This window comes from Sesamum indicum, linkage group LG8 (genome assembly GCF_026168435.1).
Source record: "Sesamum indicum cultivar Baizhima isolate 11 linkage group LG8, ASM2616843v1, whole genome shotgun sequence".
NCBI lineage: Eukaryota > Viridiplantae > Streptophyta > Magnoliopsida > Lamiales > Pedaliaceae > Sesamum > Sesamum indicum.
The window spans coordinates 25,724,980-25,743,722 of NC_142664.1; the positions used below are offsets into that span (position 1 = coordinate 25,724,980).

An 18,743-nucleotide genomic window follows, 5' to 3' on the forward strand; every position below is an offset into this window, starting at 1 on the left:
GTTTGTTCCAATGCAACCCTTATCCTTCATAGTTAGAAGATGCTTGGGAACTGATTCTTTGCTGACTCTGTTCATTTTTTGAGTGCTCTAAGTTTTGCAGCACGAGAACACGAATGACTCGGTTCTTAAAAGCATGGTTGGGGTCTGGCACAAGTTCTCGGACTTAGAGCTTATAAATTATTGAAAAGTGTTTAGTAAAATTTTTAAAATATGAGCTTATAAGATCCACAAGTATAAGCTCCCCTAAACAAAGTAAGAAGTTCTCAGCTTATTTTGAGATTTTGACGAACCCCCATAATTTTTTGTCGTATGAAGAACAAAAATGCCATTATTAACGAGCCTCATAATTTTATTTTACTTAAACATTTAAACAATTTACTTCTAGAATAAGATCTAACTTCTTGTCATTAGTTTCAAAAACATTTTATAAGACGTATTAACTTATATTTCATAATTGTTGCTGAAGGTCTTTTGTGAAACATCATGATGTTTTTCTGCTGTAGTTTCCTACTATTTCATACATAAGTTTCCTACTCGTGTGCATAGCTTCTAGATGATGAGCAACTTTATGATCAAAATGTTACAAAGTTGTTAATTAGATCGAAAGCCCTTCACTGCAGAGTGGATTTAATTTCTCATAAATTACTGTCATAAGTGAATTGGGATCCGTCTACTTATGAAGAACTAAGGATCAAAATCAACTTAACTGCAATAGATCTGGACTGCAACTAGATCGTCAGTATTGGTCTGTTAGACCCGATCTTGATCAACGAAACGTTGTCCCGTTACTACTACCTTTGGTCTTTGTTGTGAAGCTGTAGAAGATGTTATACGTATGTTATCTCAAGTAACTTCGTTCAACATATTTATTTTATGTATGATAAATCAATCTCAAACGACCTTTATTGATCAATCTCAAACCAAATCTAAAGAAGCATTAATGTGCTACTAATATTGTTACTCATAGCAATGCAGTAATTGCTTCTTATCACATAGTAATAATCACTATTTGCTTTAATATGTGTAGTCATCAACCGCATTTGCACTTGAAAGGCAAAGCCTCCCACAAGTCTTCCATTGCCTATTTTCATGCTCTAAACATACACCTTATCAACAAAATCACCTTTCCCCCCCCTCCTTTTTGGTACCGAAAACACAGTGCCTCATTCATTGTAGCATTTATGGTGTTAAGTACATGGTTCATGGGTCACTTGTTTGAGTTTTAAATACCCCATTTACAAACTTTCATTTTCATCATGCTCTTCTTCTTCTTCTTCTTACCTCAAATTTCACTGTCAACTTCACTGCTATTCTGCCCCTCTCCTCATCACAATCTGCATGAAGAACTCACGGCCACCCACCGCCACCGCCACCTCAAGTAGCTGGATTGCTGTCGTGGTTGTTATGGTTGTTATCATGGCTGCAGCAAATAGTGAATGTTCAAGTGTAACACCACAAGCAACCATCACTACTGATTCTAACAAGCCCCAAGTTAGCAATTATTATGCGTTTCCTCCAAGCCGGCCTCGTCTCCTCCTTCGACCTCAAATGCACCACCACCCACCACAGAGGCCACTTCCACCACCACCACCACCACCACCATGTAGCAACGGTGATGATGATATCGACCCAAGATATGGCGTTGAGAAGCGACTCGTCCCAAGTGGACCGAATCCCTTGCACAATTGACATCATGGACATTACTAATCGCAATATATCTCTAGTAACCGATTCTCTTCTCTTTCTTACCTGCGCTTCTTCTTTTCTCATTCATGTACTATGAGCACTTGTACTAAACCAGGAAGAAAAATTAAAAAAAAGAAAACATTGATTGAGACAGCTTTTCTACTTAAGTTATACCAGCATGCATGAATTAATTCATTGCAGGAAAATTATAGTATGGGAGGAGGCAAAAAAGCCTGTCACCTTTGTGTGTAACGTATGCATGTAAGCTAAGGCAGTAGTGTAGTAAACCTTTTTCCATGTCCCTGCTGCTTCTCTTACCTGAAACAATTAATGTGCTTGACTTTTTAGTACAACAGCTGCATTGGATTAGAATCAGAATTTACTCTTACCTGCCGTTCGACAGAATAGAGGGTTTTCTAAGTTGTTGCAGAATCTCAATGACCATGTCATAATGAACTAATCACAACTGACGGTGAGAGAATGCTGTCAATGTATTGAGATATGAGAAAAAGGCAACGGCATTGGCTTCTCTATAGCAGAGGTAGAGACAGAGTTTTCATGATGTAGTAAGTCGAGCATTAATGTAAGAGCAGTGTGTCATAGGAGCATGCACCTAAGACAGGTCATTCTTGAAGATTTGAGTCTTGTGAAGTCATACCTCTCCTTGCTGGAAAAAGTAAGGGGTAGGAAGGTTGTGTATATATGTTAGATAACAGGTGCGGCAAAAATTTAGCTCTTGCAAAGGTTTCTAGGCAATATATCATTGGAGATATGACGACCAGTTTTTCAAGATAGCAGCACTTCAAATCTTAAAAAATATATGAGTTAAAGAATGCTTTGAATCAATCTCTCCAATATTACTAAAATGTGTTGCCTTTTTAATTTGATATCCTTAAAAGTGCGTCATATTTGGATGGATAGAATGAAGAATAAGTGGATCTATATATAGAAGTTTAGACATTGTTCTCGCACATTAAGGCCTATTTAATAGATTAGACACAATTAGATAATATATAATTGGACACTGCTAATCATAGTACCATGTGTTTATGATCTTATTATGTACCATATATTAAGATCTATTATTTATTATCGAAATTTAACGAGAAGAAAATAGAATGAATTATATCAGTTAAAATCATGTCTTCCATCTCTCCAAAGTCCAAAAACATACCAGAATATAATTTTTCTACAGATTTGTTCAATGGACAAAGCATGAATGCATGCAGTACATTCATTCAAAAAGTCAAAATTATGAAAATTCAAATTGGTACACAAGCATCATGTGTTGGGAACAGTTCAATTAATAAATATTGTGCACTTCGCATTTGCATTGCACAATCAGAACAAATTGCAATTTCAATGTAGGCTTATCTAAACAAACCCAAACATCTGAAATTACAAGAGATTCCATAGCTAAATAATTGACATGTATTATCAATTACAGAACATTTCGTGTATGTTCATGGAAATTGAAAATTTTTAAATTTGTTTTAAATCGTAGTATATTTCTATTATGTTGTACTTGCTGCATTTATGTGTTAAATGAAATAACATATATAATATGGATTGTAACAAAAAATTCAATTTAAGTCTCGTAGCGGCACAAATATGTATCAATAATATCGACTTTGTTCAAATACAAATCAAGAATAGGTCCTTAATTTCACCGCCTTACAGAAATTTCAAAATGCACAAATCTTCAAAAACGTGCAGATTAAGAAAGAAATCTTGGCGGAATACCTGAAATTTCAAGAAAGATGAAAGGGATGATCTTGACTTGGATAGAAGTGAAGAGCTCCGAGAATAACACTTCTTTGAAAAGATGTTATTATGCACAAACCTTAATACCACCGTCTGCCTCTTTGCGACAGCAAGCGCGTGAGGTCAGAGAGGCGGCGGTTCTGGTGGAAGGCGTCAACGGTCATTGCTTCGCCTACTCCCTTATATTGTAGCCAAGTCGTATTCACGAGCAATTAGCTTCAGTTCACCCCTTGTGTTGCTTTGTTGTTGTGCAGATCTCTGTTGTTGTATTCTCCGGGCAGAATCAATTGCGGATTTCTTGACGTTATCCATGTCCAACGTCTCAAGTTTCTCCACCAGGCTATCCGGAACTTGTTGGAGTTTCATGCAGTTCCTAAGTAGAAGACATTTGAGTTTAGGGAAATGGTGGGATGCTGGTCCTGAGAGGGTCCAACACTCCAGATAGACATGGTCTTTAATGTAGAGATATTCGAGGGAAGTGAAACCTCCATCCACATCCACAACGTCCCAACGTTCTCCAATGCATGCTAACATTTCCAGCTTGAGGATCTGCAGGGCATTAAGCTTTCCCAATACAGACATATGCTCCCACTTCAAATTTGTCCCTTTTAAAGTGAGCTTCCTCAGATTTGGTGGGAATAGTTCTGGTTGAAGAACGCCTTCCAATCCATCAATATATTCTAGCTTCAACTTTTCAAGATGAACCATGTCTGCCAAGCAGTTGATATCCCAATCAATACTGTCTTCCTCCCCCACAATTCCTAATTTCTTTAAGTTTGGGAACTTGCCAAGCACTTGCTTGGTGCAACATTCGGCTCGTATTTGGGAGAGTGTCTGAAGCTTTTCTCCAGCTCCGCCTTTCCCTTGCTTGTTGGGTAGCATAATGGGTCCGAAGGTTGTCTTGACATGAGTTAGCTGCATTATTTCCGATATATCTGCTTGGAATGTCACAGAAAGTCCGCACAATATAATAGTCTGTAAATTCCAGAGCTTTGAGATATCCTTTTGAAACCAGAGGGGGCTGCCAGAGCTATATACCTCAAGTGAACTAATTGGTAAATTTCAGTGGGACTTTTTTCTATTGTAATAAGCTCGGCATCAATAACCCTGAGCATATTAGAGGTCTTGATGAAACCTCGAAAGCCGTCTTCGTTCACCTTGCAGAAGAGGTTTTCCCTGTTGAAAAAACAAAAAGTACGGAGTTTCCTGCCTTTTGGTCTTTGTCGGAAGAAGCACTCATTAGGTGGTTGGATGCAAAGGCGACGCAAGTTCTGTATTTCTGAAACCTGAGGTTCAAACTCACCATCCCTAAACATTCTTATCTCTTCAAACAAGTTCTGATTCTGGAATGCAGCATGATTTTTGCAGAATTCGCGTATCACGTCGTGAAGACGGCATGTTTTCACTCCACCTCCCAGCTTTCCTTTATTGACCATCACCAAGTTCCTTCTTATAAGATCCTCCAGCTTTTCATTTCCAATTTCCTCCAAGCTTTTTCCACCAGGCTTTCTTGTTATGAATCCTTCAGCTATCCACATGCGGATCAATCTCCAAGCCGTTATCTCAAAGTCTTCAGGATACATCCCCAGATACAGAAAGCAATCTCTCAAGTCATATGGCAGTTCATCGTAACTTAATAATATAATCCTCTCAACCCGCTTCTGCTCCTCATCATTAACATATGTTCCCAGCCTATCAGATACATTTTCCCACTCATTTTTGGTATTGCTAATGGATGACAATTTATTTAACAGAATTCCTCCTATGACAACAATCTGAAGTGGCAAGCCGCAGCATCGCTCGGCTATAAGTCTTCCAGTCGGTTCCAGTTCCGATGGGCATCTATCCATGTCACCAAATACTTCTACCTGGAGGAGCTCCCAACTTTCCTCCCGACTTAGAAACCGTAACCTGTGGGGCTCTCTTTTACGATTTGCACGCCGCACCACATTCTCAAAACAACTGGTGATCAGGACTTTACCCAATTTATTACTTTTAGGCAGGGCTGCTTCGATTTGATTCCAAGCATCAACAGTCCACACATCATCCATGATTATCAAGAACTTCCCTGCAGACGACAGATGCTGCTTAACTTGTTGACACAATTCCTCTTCACTCATTCCAGACATGTATTCCTGAGTGAACTGTTTGAGAATAGTGAGAAAGATATCCTTGTTTTTGAAGTCTTGAGAAACGTAAACCCAAATTACAGTGGGGAATTTATTTCGAATTCTTGAATCACGATAAATCTTGAAAGCCGTAGTTGTCTTTCCAAGGCCAGGCATACCAATGATGGAGATAACTTCAAATTCCTCCGAGTGTTGTTCATTCAGATGCTTTATTATTTTGTCTGCCTCATCATCAAGACCTACTATTCTCTTTTCCTGTGATAATGAAACCTGTGCATGATTGACAATGCATAGATGAAATTAGAGAAATTCAAGACTCTCATATATAACTAGTCTATATATTGGTAATATTTTCCCTGTTTTCACCATGATTTTGACATTTTACTTGGAGCCCATTGTGAAAAGACAATTATACCATTGCTTAAGTATTCCTTTTAATAATAAATAAAAGTTTAGTTATAATGAAGTGTGTGAACATTAATATAATAAATAACTAATTTAAAACCTTACTGAGCAGTAAAATAATTGACATAAATGCAAGTATTTTTATGCTTTAAAAGAAGCATATTGGTCCCATTGTATTGTATGTGTGCTAATGAGAACAAAAATTGATATAAAAAAATTCAACTATTGAGACTTGAGTCAATCTTTTACTACTTGTCTTTTTTAGCATTAGATAATCTAAATGCATTACTTTTACATCTATTTTCATATTAATTAACTTATACAATAGTTTTCAACACGTGCAAAGCACGAGATATGTTTTAATATATATATATATATAAAAGTATGAATTCCAAAGTGTGAAAGCACAATTATACCCTTACTACTTGACTTTTTTAGCACTTATCAATTAAAATATTTTTTTTTCAATTTATTTGAAAATATAATCGTATAATACTCATATTTCAGTGGCAGTATCATAACTAATATCATCAACTTAAAATTTTATGTTAAGCAAAGGTAACGGATCGGAAGGGGAGAGTGTACATTATTTCAAAAAATACACTAGTTTTTTGCTTATTGGTTTAACACATGACAGTTTTCAACTAAACCTTTAAAATATTGGGGGATTTTATGCAATTTGCCCAAAAATAAAATATTTTTTTTTAAAAAAGATAAATTTTATTGATACCCATTTAAGTTAAAAAATAAAGCTAGAGCTCTACCCATTAAGGAGTGTTAATGTAATATTTTTTAGTGGTGTTTGTGTAAATTTTATCTCTAAATAAGGGGTGTAGTTGTTGTAATTTCAACTATAAATTCAAGACTATACAAAAATCATGAAATGTTTGTCTAATTTAGCCTAGCCTCCTGGATGTTAATGTAATTTACCCTAAAAAATTTACAAATAAAAAATTATCAATTTTATTAATTGAATTTCTTATCAAGGATTAAAATCTCTATGGGACTTTAGTAATTAGATTTATTCCAATATTATTTTTTTATATTATATTTTACTTTTGCTTAACAATATCAGTGATTCTAAAAGTTAATTACAAAGAACACAATATTTCTCATCAATTAAAACAATTACCATCATTTTTTTAAAAATAGTGCTATATACTAATATTTAGATGAGATAAATATAAAAAAATATTATGGGTTAATTACATTTTTTCATCTGAATTATGACCGTTTTTACACTTTGACATCTAAATATTATTTTTGTACCAATTTACCATCTCAACATTAAGAAATTTTGCACTTTGCCATTAATAACTATTTTTGTACAAGTTTTTTGTCAAAAAAAAAAAAAAAATATCACATGCATTACGCATGTGATATTTAAGAGTTATTTAATGTGATATTTTTTGCATATGCACATGCATGTGATTTTTCCAGCAACAAAATCAGCAAAAAATCGGTCATATATGGTGAAGAGCAAATTTCACAATGTTTAGATGATAAGTTGACTCAAAAATAAATTTAGATTGCAAAGTGTAAAAATAGGCATAGTTCGAATGACAAAATATAATTTGTTCTAAATTATTAACTTAATATTTTTCTGCAGTTAACAAATAATATATTCACCTCTAAGTATATACTTCTACACGAACAGTGCACATGATACGTTCTAGTCGCCTGATAAGTTTGGATACTGCCTCTACCAACAAATTAAACTACTGCATCAAAACTTTGAAAATTTTGCCTTATGTTTGTTTTCGGTTTTGGGCCATCTCTGAGATGGCCCAAAACAGAAGCAATGTTTGCCATTGCTTGTTTTGCTATGTTTTTATCTTGTTTCTAAGTATTTAATTTTTAAATACAAATATATTTTATTTTAACCACTTAATATTTTATACGTAATATTTTCTACATCATTGGAATAATTAAAAATTTTAAAAAATATAAAATAATATAATTATTCTACGCGGTTAATTCATATATTACATTATTTGAATAATGTATTTAAATTTATCACCTCGAATAGAACAACTAACAAAAAATATTGTTAATCCATTATTAGAGTGCATTTAATTATTTTTAAAAGTGTATTTACATAAATTATTTTTTTTCATTTCCATACATATATAATTAGGAAATAATATTTATTTTAATCCACTCACAACTAAATAAATTATATATATTTTTATACATATATATATAAATATATATAAAAAAGACATGATTTGACAATGAACAGTATTTTTTGTCTCCCCACTACCCAACATCAAACATAACATACTTATTTTATATAATCTCCAAAAACAAATCCAAACATACACACTATCTCTAACTTATTTTTATTTATTTTTGTTTTTCTCTCTCTATCTCCACAAAATACCCAAAAACAAGTTAAAAACAAAACCAAACATAATGTTGTAGTTTTGGTCCTTTTTGGCAGAAAAAACGCCTGTGCCAGGCACGTAACTTTATGATTGGGGCTTTCTAATTAGATGGAATTATGACGATAGGATTAAATTACGAAAGTTAATTTGGGTATTAATCTTAGGATCACCATATGATCTTAAAATCATAGAAATTTAAATACATACGTACCCTTCGAAATTTGTCCACTGCATCTTTCTCTGGAGGAGCTTCATCTACTATTGGGAGAGTTGCAAATTTGATTTTAGCTTCATCGAAGACAGGTTTGATCTTATGTATCCTGATGGATCGGACCTGTTTTGCGAGGCTAAGGCGCTTTGGGGTGAAGGTGAACAATAATAGGGGCGGCATGCAGTATCTGTGCGCTGTTCTTGCTGCTGCAGCAGCATGGCTCACGCAAGCATCGATGGTGTCTTCCGCTTCATAAACAGCTTCCCGTATCTGTTTCTCCAATGCTTTGAAGAGTTCTCCCTTTAAGCGTCTGCGGGCTGAATCCCTGAGGAAGGATTGCATTAGTTCAAGCTCCTTATTCATCTCTTCCAACTCATCTTCCGCTCCGGCAATCAGACGGATTTGCTCCGCCAACAGCTTCTGCAAGTTGTCAAGAAGGAACTGTAGTGCAGTCTCTGCCATTTCTCTCTCTCTCTCTCCCTGTGTGTGTGTGTGTCTAAAATTGATTTGATTATCAGCTAACTATATATAACACTCTATTCTTCTCTTCCCTTTTGGTAGATGAAGTAAAGAATAATAATAATTAAAGCATGCATGTTTCTCTCGTTCTTGATACTTGTCTCAATAATTTCATCTTCTTCCTTCTTTTTGTCCGGACCTTGTTCGGAGATTCTAATCTAATTATACGATAAATGTAATATATTTACTCTGTAATTGGTATAAATTTTGAGAAAAATACCAATCAATAGTTATGACTAACAATTATGGTAAATAATAATTATTAATCAAGATTAAATAAAATAAATGGAAAAAAAAAAGAAACTTTTTCACAAAAAAATTATTTACCAAAGTCAATGGTAAATTGATGGGTGGTTAGTTTGAGCATCTAAATTAAGAGGGGAATTGGGTCATTATTCCATGTATATAAGGGTGGTTGGTTTTATCAAAAGCAAAATTGTTATTTCATCATTAGATTGATATAATGCAAGGTATCTTAAGATGCTTGAATACTTTCCACAAGATATCCAATACCCTCCCTAATCTCAATTCACAAATCCCAAGACATGTGCTCTGTCTTTCGCCCTTCAATCACAATCATCCCACTTCCATTCTTTTCATCAGCAAATAACCTTCTTCATCATATCCCCCACCTATCAAACCTTCATACAAACGCAAACCTAATTTATCATTTGTCTCTTGTACCATTTCATCATCTGGTTTTCCAATCACACAGGTCATTAAATTCTTACATCATTAAAAGAGAAAGACAATTTGAAAAGTAATGGATTCATAACGAAGAAACAACAGTGTTTAGCGATCCACAATTGCCTCTGATGAAGGTAATGAACAAGTGGAGGAAGAAGAACACATAATTATTACTGCTACAAAGTGCCGAAACGAACTTCAAGGTATTCATTGCCCCAGCTCTCCTGTTCTTCCTGTATCATTCTTGCTGAATCCAGCACAGAACGTTTGCATTCATGCACCTCAATTACTTGGAGTGTTGGAATGTCTCCGATGCCAGAAGGGATTTCATTAAGATGTGCGCAATGTCGAATAACCAGGTGCTCAAGTCTTGGGAAACAGATATCATCCGCTGTCCAGAATACCAGATTCAACTTTTCCATTATCAAACACTTTAGTTCGCAGAAGTCCCCTTCAATTGGCTCCCACTCTCGATTTTCGAATTCACAACCTCTTAATTTGAGAATTTGAAGATTGGGCAGGCTACCGATTATACTCATATCCCGATAACAAATTCCACAATCATCCAGACACAACTTTTTGAGGGAATACGGAAAATTGAGATTGGACAAGAGGTTGTCTTTGAGATACTTGGAGGATGTACAATTGAGTGTGTGGAGATTATGAAGACGGGATAGATCTATTACATGATCAAGTTTTTCATCGCAAAAGATTCCTAATTTCCCCAAGTTCGGAATTGTTTGAAGCACCCTATCATTAAGTCCAGAGGCTAGTATGGTAGATAGACTTTGAAGCTGATCTTGGACAACAAAATGTTCCCTATACTTATCATCATACCAGACATAAATTCCCTTGAACTTGATGTGTCTTAGTTGTGGCATGTCTAATATTTCAGGCGTCACTACATGCGGGTTAGACGAGAACCTGATTGCTTGAACAATTAAGATTTGCAAATTCCACAGTCTAGATATTGAGGAAGGTAATTCAGAAGTGGATAGAGCAAGGTACCTTAAGTTGACCAGTTGTAGTATTTCCCCTGGAAACTGATCAAGTTTTATGCCCAATATATCCAGTACCCTCAACAATCTGAATGTAGAAATCAAAGGGGATAATATCTCCTGACTTGCATCACCGATGGATAGAAAAGAACGGGTTAACTGCATTTGATCCAAGGGTCTATCAATATCTCGAATGCTATGAACACAGACACGACGTGAACATAAGTCTCCTAGGATATGCCTTCGCTTGATGGATAGAAAGTTCTCTTCATAAGCTTTCTTCACACACAGGTCCCTCAAGAGATCATGTATGCCGCAGCTCTTCACATTCCCTTGAGGACTTTGTTGTCGGATAAAAATAAGATTTCTGTCAATGAGAGCCTTTAGGTACATCTCGGCAGCCTCCTCCAATCTTTTCCCTGAAATTGGTTTCAAAAATCCCTCTGCCACCCACAATTTGATGAGTCTAGAGGCATCGATCTCAGAATCTTCTGGGAAAGCACCCATATAAAGGAGACATGGTTTAAGATAATAAGGTAAATAATTGTAAGGCAGAGATAATATATCGAGGATTTCTTCGTCCACATCAGCTCTATTCGAACTTAAATCCTCTGCAACTTGCTCCCAGAAATCTTGCCTTCTCTTTGCATAAGATAGAAGTCCACCAATCAAAGAAATTGTAAGAGGAAGGCCTCTACAGTTGTATGCAATTTTTCTCCCGATTGACTCCAATTCAGGAGAGCAAATCTCTCCAGGTGCAAATACCTTTTGATGTATAAGATTCCAGCTTTCATCATCTTTTAGAAATTGCATGTTGTGATGTGGACTCCGGAAGGCAATGAAATTAGCCAAGCTCGAATTCCTGGTGGTGATAATGATCCGACTTCCATTGTCATTATCCGGAAAGAACATTCTTATATCATTCCAAGAAGAGCTACTCCACATATCATCTAAAATAATCAGATATCTCCGACCAAACAAAGTTCGATACAGACGTTGACCTAATTCCTCATTTCCCATTTGAAGCATTTCATATGTGGGTCGTCTAGTAACAAGGCGAAGGAGGCCTAGTAGAATCTTTCCCACATCATAGTCTTGTGATATTGTAGCCCATGCTCGAACATCAAAGTGCACACTAACAAGTCGATCTTTATAAAGATTTCGGGCCAAAGTAGTCTTACCAATACCTCCCATGCCCACAATTGGAATGACCTCAAGTTTAGATCCTCCCCCCGTGAGTCGATACTTGAGCTGCATCTCACTTTCTTCCATGCTCGACATCATATCTTTGTTTGCAGAGTCAAAGTCCTCAATTAGTTTCTCAAGATCTGGAGGTGAGAAAATGAAGCTCTCACCTTCCCCACATGAAAGAAGTTGATCCACGAGGTGAGATTCAACAACATCTTCTGCCTTATATGCTATATCTCTGATTCGACTCTCCAAACCTCGTCTTCTATAACCACTCACTGCTGAAGAAGAATTTTCGAAAAGATCTTTGAAGAAATAGACCTTTTGTAAGAGGGTTTTCATTTGTGGTTTCTTGTCAGAGTCAAGAACCCAAAGAGGCTGGTGATGATCAGGGTACAGGAACTGCTCTAGGATTTGGACAAGGGATTCAAGGTTGTAAGCCATGTCGCCGGAGTTCTCTTCCTTACACAAGTGAACTAATTGGTAAATTTCAGTGCGACTTTTTTCAATTATAATAAGCTCTGGTCAGAACACCAATTATTTTTCTAGTAAATCACGGAATATAACATCGATAAGCTGATATTAATTGATTTTATAATTGACTTAAAAGTCTTTAAATAATAGATATTGTAGAAATCTCAACCTACCCCCAATCAAGTTTTGGCATCTTGAAATAATTGGTACAACATAAAATACAAAGAGCAGATGAAATGGCACTTTTTTGGGGGTGCTTTAATTAATTAATTGAGTAAAGCGGCAGTAGTAGTAGTAGAGCTGAGCATGGTGGAATTGGATATATACACATTTGTTTTCAATTAACTTTCTAAGCGTGGATGTGAATCCACAAACCATATATATGGCTCCACCTTTTCTATTTTTCTTCCATGAATTCCTATTATGTCAAGTGTTGCCTTTGAATTCTAAGTCAATAATGGCATAAATTCTTGGTTCTCACTTCAATTTTTGATCTAATTAGTCTTTACCAAATAAAATCTAAATATGTAATAATTTGATCAAATTTGTCCAAAAATTAACACTCAAAAACAAAATCCATTCCAATCCGAATTTAATTCTGATCTACTGTACCTATTTGCACACCAGAATTTGAAACCAAGACATACCCAAAAGACTTTGCACACCAGAATTTGAAACCAAGACATACCCAAAAGACCAAAGAAATTCTCAATCCAAAAGTTCAATTGACCACTAACAAGGTAAAATAATATAGGTTTGAGATCCAACTAGTACCTGGAGGGAAGGTGCAATTCTTTCCGTCTCTTTAGTTTTAAATCAAACTTCCACTTGTACGTTTTAAAAGAAATTAATATGAACCCTAGCTCTCACAAGAAGAAAATTAGTGTTGGTGTTTTCAACCCAAGCACATATATAATACACATGATAATGTAATAAGATGAAACATCAATTTGACTTATTCAAAGGGAATCTGGCTGGCCGGTGAAGTGTATAATTATTTGATGAATTAATTGCACAAATCTCAAGACTAATATCACACAGTCTGTTAATTAAAATTTGCAACTTGTTCTTTTTTTAATTGAGTACAATTGACATGACATTATGATTTTACATTGATAAAGAAATATTCATTTCATATTGTGTTTGGTGCCATATATATCACCACAAAAAAACCACAAAATATGTTATTGTAATGAATTTCTTTTACAAGTTGTTGACTAGCAGTAGAGCATACATACAAGCTGCAACTGCTTCAAACTAATTATTCTCTTCCAGTGAGAGTAATTGCGAGGAGAAATCAGGCAAAAATGGCTTACAATCTTGAATCCCTTGTAAAAATTCTTGAGCAGATCCTGCACCCTGATCATCACAAACCTATTTGGATCCTTGATCCTGACAAGAAACCAATGATTGAGTCCCTCCTGGAAAAGGCCCGTTCCTTGAGAAATTTTTTCGAGAATTCTTCTTCAGCAGTAACTGTTGATGGAATCCGAGATCTGGAGAGCTTTGTCGGAGCTGCAGCACAGGATGCAGAAGATATTCTTGAATCCCACCTTACGGATCAAATTCTTTCAGCTCCGGGAGGTAAGGGATTCACTCTCTCCCCTCCGAACCTGTCGGAACTAAATACAAGACTTGATTCTGCGGTGGAAGAGATGAGGAAGATCATGAGCAGGATTCGGATGGCAAAGCAAGATCAAGATCCAAAGAACGTCGTAGTGGGAATTACCGAAGACGTGAATAAATTGAGGGATTGGCTTACTAATTTGCAAGACACTGGAGCACGCAAAGTCGTCCCAATCGTAGGCATGGGAGGCATTGGTAAGAGCACTCTCGCGCGACATCTTTATGATGATTCGTTTATTATTTCCCACTTTGATACTCGGGCATGGAGTACAGTTTCACAAAACTATAACGTGCACAAGATTCTACTAGATCTTCTTGGTTGTGTTACCGGAAAACCCACAGATGAAATGCTTGGAGAGGAAGATGACCAATTAGGTTTGCGTTTACATCAAAATTTGAAAAGGCGGAGATATCTGATTGTTTTAGATGATATATGGAATATTGAGCCTTGGGAACATATTGCAAGAAGGTATTTTCCGGATGATGGAAATGGAAGTCGGATCATCGTCACCACCAGGGAATCGAAAGTGGCTGACGACACCGGCTCAGGAAGCCCACATCACTTGATGAATCTTCTGAAAGATGATGAAAGCTGGAAGCTTCTTCATCAAAAGGTATTTGCAACACAAGAAACTTGCACCCCTGAACTGGAAGATGTTGGGAGAAGAATTGCAAACAATTGCAGAGGACTTCCTCTTGCAATCAATGTGATTGGTGGGCTCCTCTCGCAGGCAAAAAGAAGCCCTGAATCATGGGAGCAAATTGCAAAGGATGTAAGCTCAGTTGTAGCTGACAAGGAACAATTCTCGAATATATTATCCTTAAGTTACAATAATTTGCCGTATCATCTTAAACCATGTTTTCTTTATATGGGTGCTTTTCCAGAAAACTATGAAATTCGTGCTTCAAGACTCATCAAATTGTGGGTATCCGAGGGGTTCTTAAAACCAGTTTCAGATACAAGCCCAGAAGAGGCTGCACAGATTTACCTGAAGGCTCTTGTTGACAGAAATCTTATCTTTGTCCATCGACAAGAGCCTAAAGGAAATGCGAAAAGCTACAGTTTACATGATCTCTTGAGGGATCTATGTGTGAGGAAAGCTCATGAAGAGAAGTTTCTACTTGTCAAGGCACCCGACGGTCTCCCAAGTGACACACTACAATTGCGTCGTATGTCTACTCGAGATCCTAATATATCAGCCAAACAAATGCAGTACGCCCGTTCTTTTCTATTCACTGGTGCTGCAAGTCGAGAGATATTATCTGATGTGGTCTCTGAATTCAGATTGCTGAGGGTATTAGATATATTGGGAATAAAATCCGACCAGTTTCCAGAGGAAATACTACAGCTAGTAAACCTAAGGTATCTTGCTTTATCCTCCGCTGAAACTTTACCTTCTTCGATATCTAGACTACGTATTTTGCAAACCTTAATTGTTCAAGCAATCGCATCATCGTCTTGGCCATGTGCAATAACGCCTGCAATATTAGATATGACACAATTAAGACACATCAAGTTCAAGGGAACTTATGTCCGGTACCATGATAAGATCAGGACGCGTTCTGTTGTGCAAAAGAATCTTATAAGTTTATCTACAATAGCAATCTCTCAACTTTCTCATAAGTTCCTTGAGACTGTGGGAAACATGAAGGAATTAGGAATCATCTGTGGTTGTCCTAGTTCCCCTGAAAGAGATCTAACCCTTCCTCATAAACTCGAAAAACTCAAATGTAGCTCCACTGATTTGTCGTATACACAAGTCTTCTTGTCTTGTCTTATTTTTCCATCTACACTCAAGAAGTTGACTGTGAGCGGCTGCATTATCATGGACGGACATATGAATAAAATTGGTGAGTTGCCGAATCTTGAAGTGCTCAAGCTGCGAAAAGATCACTTTGATAGCTCAATGTGGGAGCCAAGTGAAGGGGGATTCTCCCGGCTCCGGTTTTTGCTGCTTGAAGATTTGGATCTAGTTAACTGGATAGCCGATTACAGCCACTTCCCACGACTGGAGCACCTGGTTATCCGAGGTTGCTCCGATCTTGAGGAAATCCCTCCTGGTATTGGAGAAATCACAACACTTGAGATAATCGAGGTCCAGCGTTCCAGCGCTTCAGCAGTGGCTTCAGCACTGAAAATACAGGAGGAACAAGCAGACTATGGGGTTCAAGTTCGTTTCGGCCCTTCGCACTGATAATGATGAGCTCCTCCACTTATTCATTGCCTTCAGAGGTAATCAAAAACCATCCTTGGATCATCAGGTGATTATGTATAACCACTTTACTTCTTGTCAGATTCATTTCTTCTTTGTTGCAGGATTTGATAATTGAACCCAAGATTGTTAATTTGAATAAATTTTGTGATGGATTGAAGACTGTCAAAATCTACTTCTTAGTAGGGAGAATTATTTTTAAAATGTTAAAAAAAAAAAGAAGCTAAGAACCGGGTTTGAAATCGCGGTTCTCAGCAGAATTATAAAAAAAAAAAAAAATGAGTTGGATGCTTGTGCAAGTTTCGGTGTTTGTGAAGAGCTTCCAGCCTGTCATGAAGTTCTGCAATTTCCTTATCAACAATGCCGGATTTTATTTCACCTCGATTTGCTTAGAAGTTGTCACTTTTTGATGCAGACAAACATTTTCCTTCCCCTGAGTTGGATTGCCATATAATGCACCATTTGAGAGTAATTTCCATTTGGCAGGGGAACAACTTTGTGCACGACTGAACCGTTGTCTTCTTTCTTCTGATTTAATGTCTCACCAAGATTAGCAAGCTATACTTTGATCTTTTCAGGATTTAGGACATACGGCATTTCATCTAATTTCCCACTAAGATGAGCTTGATGGAGATTAGTCTCCAACTTGTTTAAACCTTGCCAGACGGAGAGTTTTTCATCATTAAGGTTTGTTGCGGAACCGTTGGTCGGTATGGGCTGCGACTTGATTATACACAATGGAGGTCTCTTTCTGTACGTTGTATACCTCTTGTTCATGAAGCAAGTTACTTGTGTAGAAATCGAACTTAATTTCCATGTCTCGCAATTCCTTCTCCCTTTCAGCAAGGCAGTGCCTCCATATCATACTCCGCTTGCTCGTCCATCATCCGTAAGTAACGTAAGGCCTCCATATCAAAGTGTCGCCTTCTCCTCCTGCAATCTTGTGATCATGGCCATTGCCGCAATAGCAGCAGCATTTCTTTCTTCCTCCAATTCTTAATGATGTTTCGGTCGTGTTCAATCTGACGTTTCAGTATATCAACAGTACTTTCACCTTCAATATAACTCACACTGATTCCTACCATAGTCAGATTCATTTTTGGTTGGTGACTCTGAAACCGGAAGAACCTGAGAACCAGCATCTTCTTCTGTTCTTGTCATGAGCTCTTGGACTGGTCTCATTTGATGATAAACCCACCTCATAACCCCATATTTGTGGCACAATCTTCACATTTGATTCTACAGTTTTAGCAGAATCACATTTATTAACTGGCTCAACTTCATGTTTATCTGACCCTGAAACCCGAAGAACCTCAGAACTTTCATCTATTCTAAGACTTATCATCTTCGTCATGAGCTCTTGGACTGCTTTTTCACTTTTTTTTTTTTCTTTTTTATATTTATGCTAAATCGCGGTTCTTAGCTTTTTTTTTTTTTTTAATTACAAAAAGTGTCACCGTGATCTAAAATCGCGGTGACATAAAATTTAATTTTTTTAAAAAAAATTGGTAGTACCATATTTTGTGAACACAGTACTACCTATATTTATAACAAATTCAAATTCACCGCAACTTTGTAATTTTTTTTATTTTTATATTTTTAAAATAATTTCTCCTCTTAGTAGAGACTCCATTACGTTGCAATTTATCTTTCTATTTTAATGTTGTTGAAATTTTAATTTAGCTTGCTGTCTTCAAAGGACAAACTGCAATTTTAATGCTTTAACTTATTGGATTGTATAAATTGATTTTTGCAATTTAGTTCTACAATTTTAAAATTTTGGCAACTTTCATACTTTTCAGGCAATTACATGTGACTTGCACGTGACCTAATTAAATTATAATTTTAATCTTGTAATTTATAGATATTGACATGTATAGTCCTTGATATTTTTTAATAGTCATGTTGCCATCAATTGTTTGCTTTTGACCCGGAAAAAGAAAAAAAAAGCCTTGATTTTTCTCATTGTGAATTCTTATTTATAAATATTTAATTAATTTTGTCACCACATTTATTTATATGTAGGAAAACTTTTACAAAATTTACTCAACTTTTTGAGTTTTTAATATTTTATTGTTTACTTTGACTAATTACAAAAGTAAAATTGTTTATAACGATATATACAATTTGATTTGAAAAATATTCAAAGAAATACTTTTTCTCCAAAAACTTTCATTCTATTAAATATTTTTCTCCAAAAACTTTCACTTTTGTCAAATGAGTAATGTACATATTTAATAGAATGTCATAATTTTTATGAAAGTAATCCTCACAAAATACAAACTTTGGTTAGTAAAATATATGGTATGTGTAGCACTGTAGGAAAAAATTATTTTCGATTATAATAAAAATAGATTAAAAATTCAAAACTACTATATTTTGCCAATTAGAAATGAAAAATTTTCTTTTACAAAAAAAAATTCTTTAATAAGCAATATGTTAATATCTTTATATTT

At 35.9% G+C, this 18,743-nt stretch overlaps 2 protein-coding genes and 1 pseudogene across 9 annotated transcripts; 1 reads left to right on the plus strand and 2 right to left on the minus strand.

Moving 5' to 3' along the window:
* LOC105169390 (putative disease resistance RPP13-like protein 3) lies at positions 1-9,202 on the minus strand (annotated as a pseudogene). The gene is made up of 2 exons (XR_016066800.1): positions 8,583-9,202; positions 1-5,849 (listed from the first exon to the last, which is right to left on the minus strand). The product of XR_016066800.1 is annotated as a putative disease resistance RPP13-like protein 3 (transcript).
* A 541-nt stretch (positions 9,203-9,743) lies between these two features.
* Positions 9,744-12,418, minus strand: LOC105168853 (putative late blight resistance protein homolog R1B-16). The gene is made up of 2 exons (XM_011089027.3): positions 10,797-12,418; positions 9,744-10,712 (listed from the first exon to the last, which is right to left on the minus strand). The coding sequence occupies exons 1-2, from the start codon at positions 12,416-12,418 to the stop codon at positions 9,965-9,967; spliced, it is 2,370 nt and encodes a 789-aa protein (XP_011087329.1). The 3' UTR covers positions 9,744-9,964.
* A 928-nt stretch (positions 12,419-13,346) lies between these two features.
* LOC105168854 (putative late blight resistance protein homolog R1B-17) lies at positions 13,347-17,611 on the plus strand. Of its 7 annotated transcripts, XR_016066890.1 has the most exons (3): positions 13,406-16,336; positions 16,866-17,030; positions 17,131-17,611. XR_016066890.1 is itself a non-coding variant. In XM_088884045.1 (2 exons), exon 1 carries the CDS (start codon positions 13,756-13,758, stop codon positions 16,267-16,269), a length of 2,514 nt encoding a protein of 837 aa, XP_088740171.1. In that variant the 5' UTR covers positions 13,347-13,755; the 3' UTR covers positions 16,270-16,307; positions 16,774-17,043. The 7 variants fall into 7 exon arrangements, 3 of the variants coding, with proteins under 3 accessions (XP_088740171.1, XP_088740170.1, XP_088740172.1); XM_088884045.1 differs by lacking the exon at positions 17,131-17,611 and having other exon boundaries at positions 13,347-16,307; positions 16,774-17,043; XM_088884044.1 differs by lacking the exon at positions 17,131-17,611 and having other exon boundaries at positions 13,347-16,307; positions 16,866-17,043.
* Positions 17,612-18,743: the final 1,132 nt, after the last annotated feature.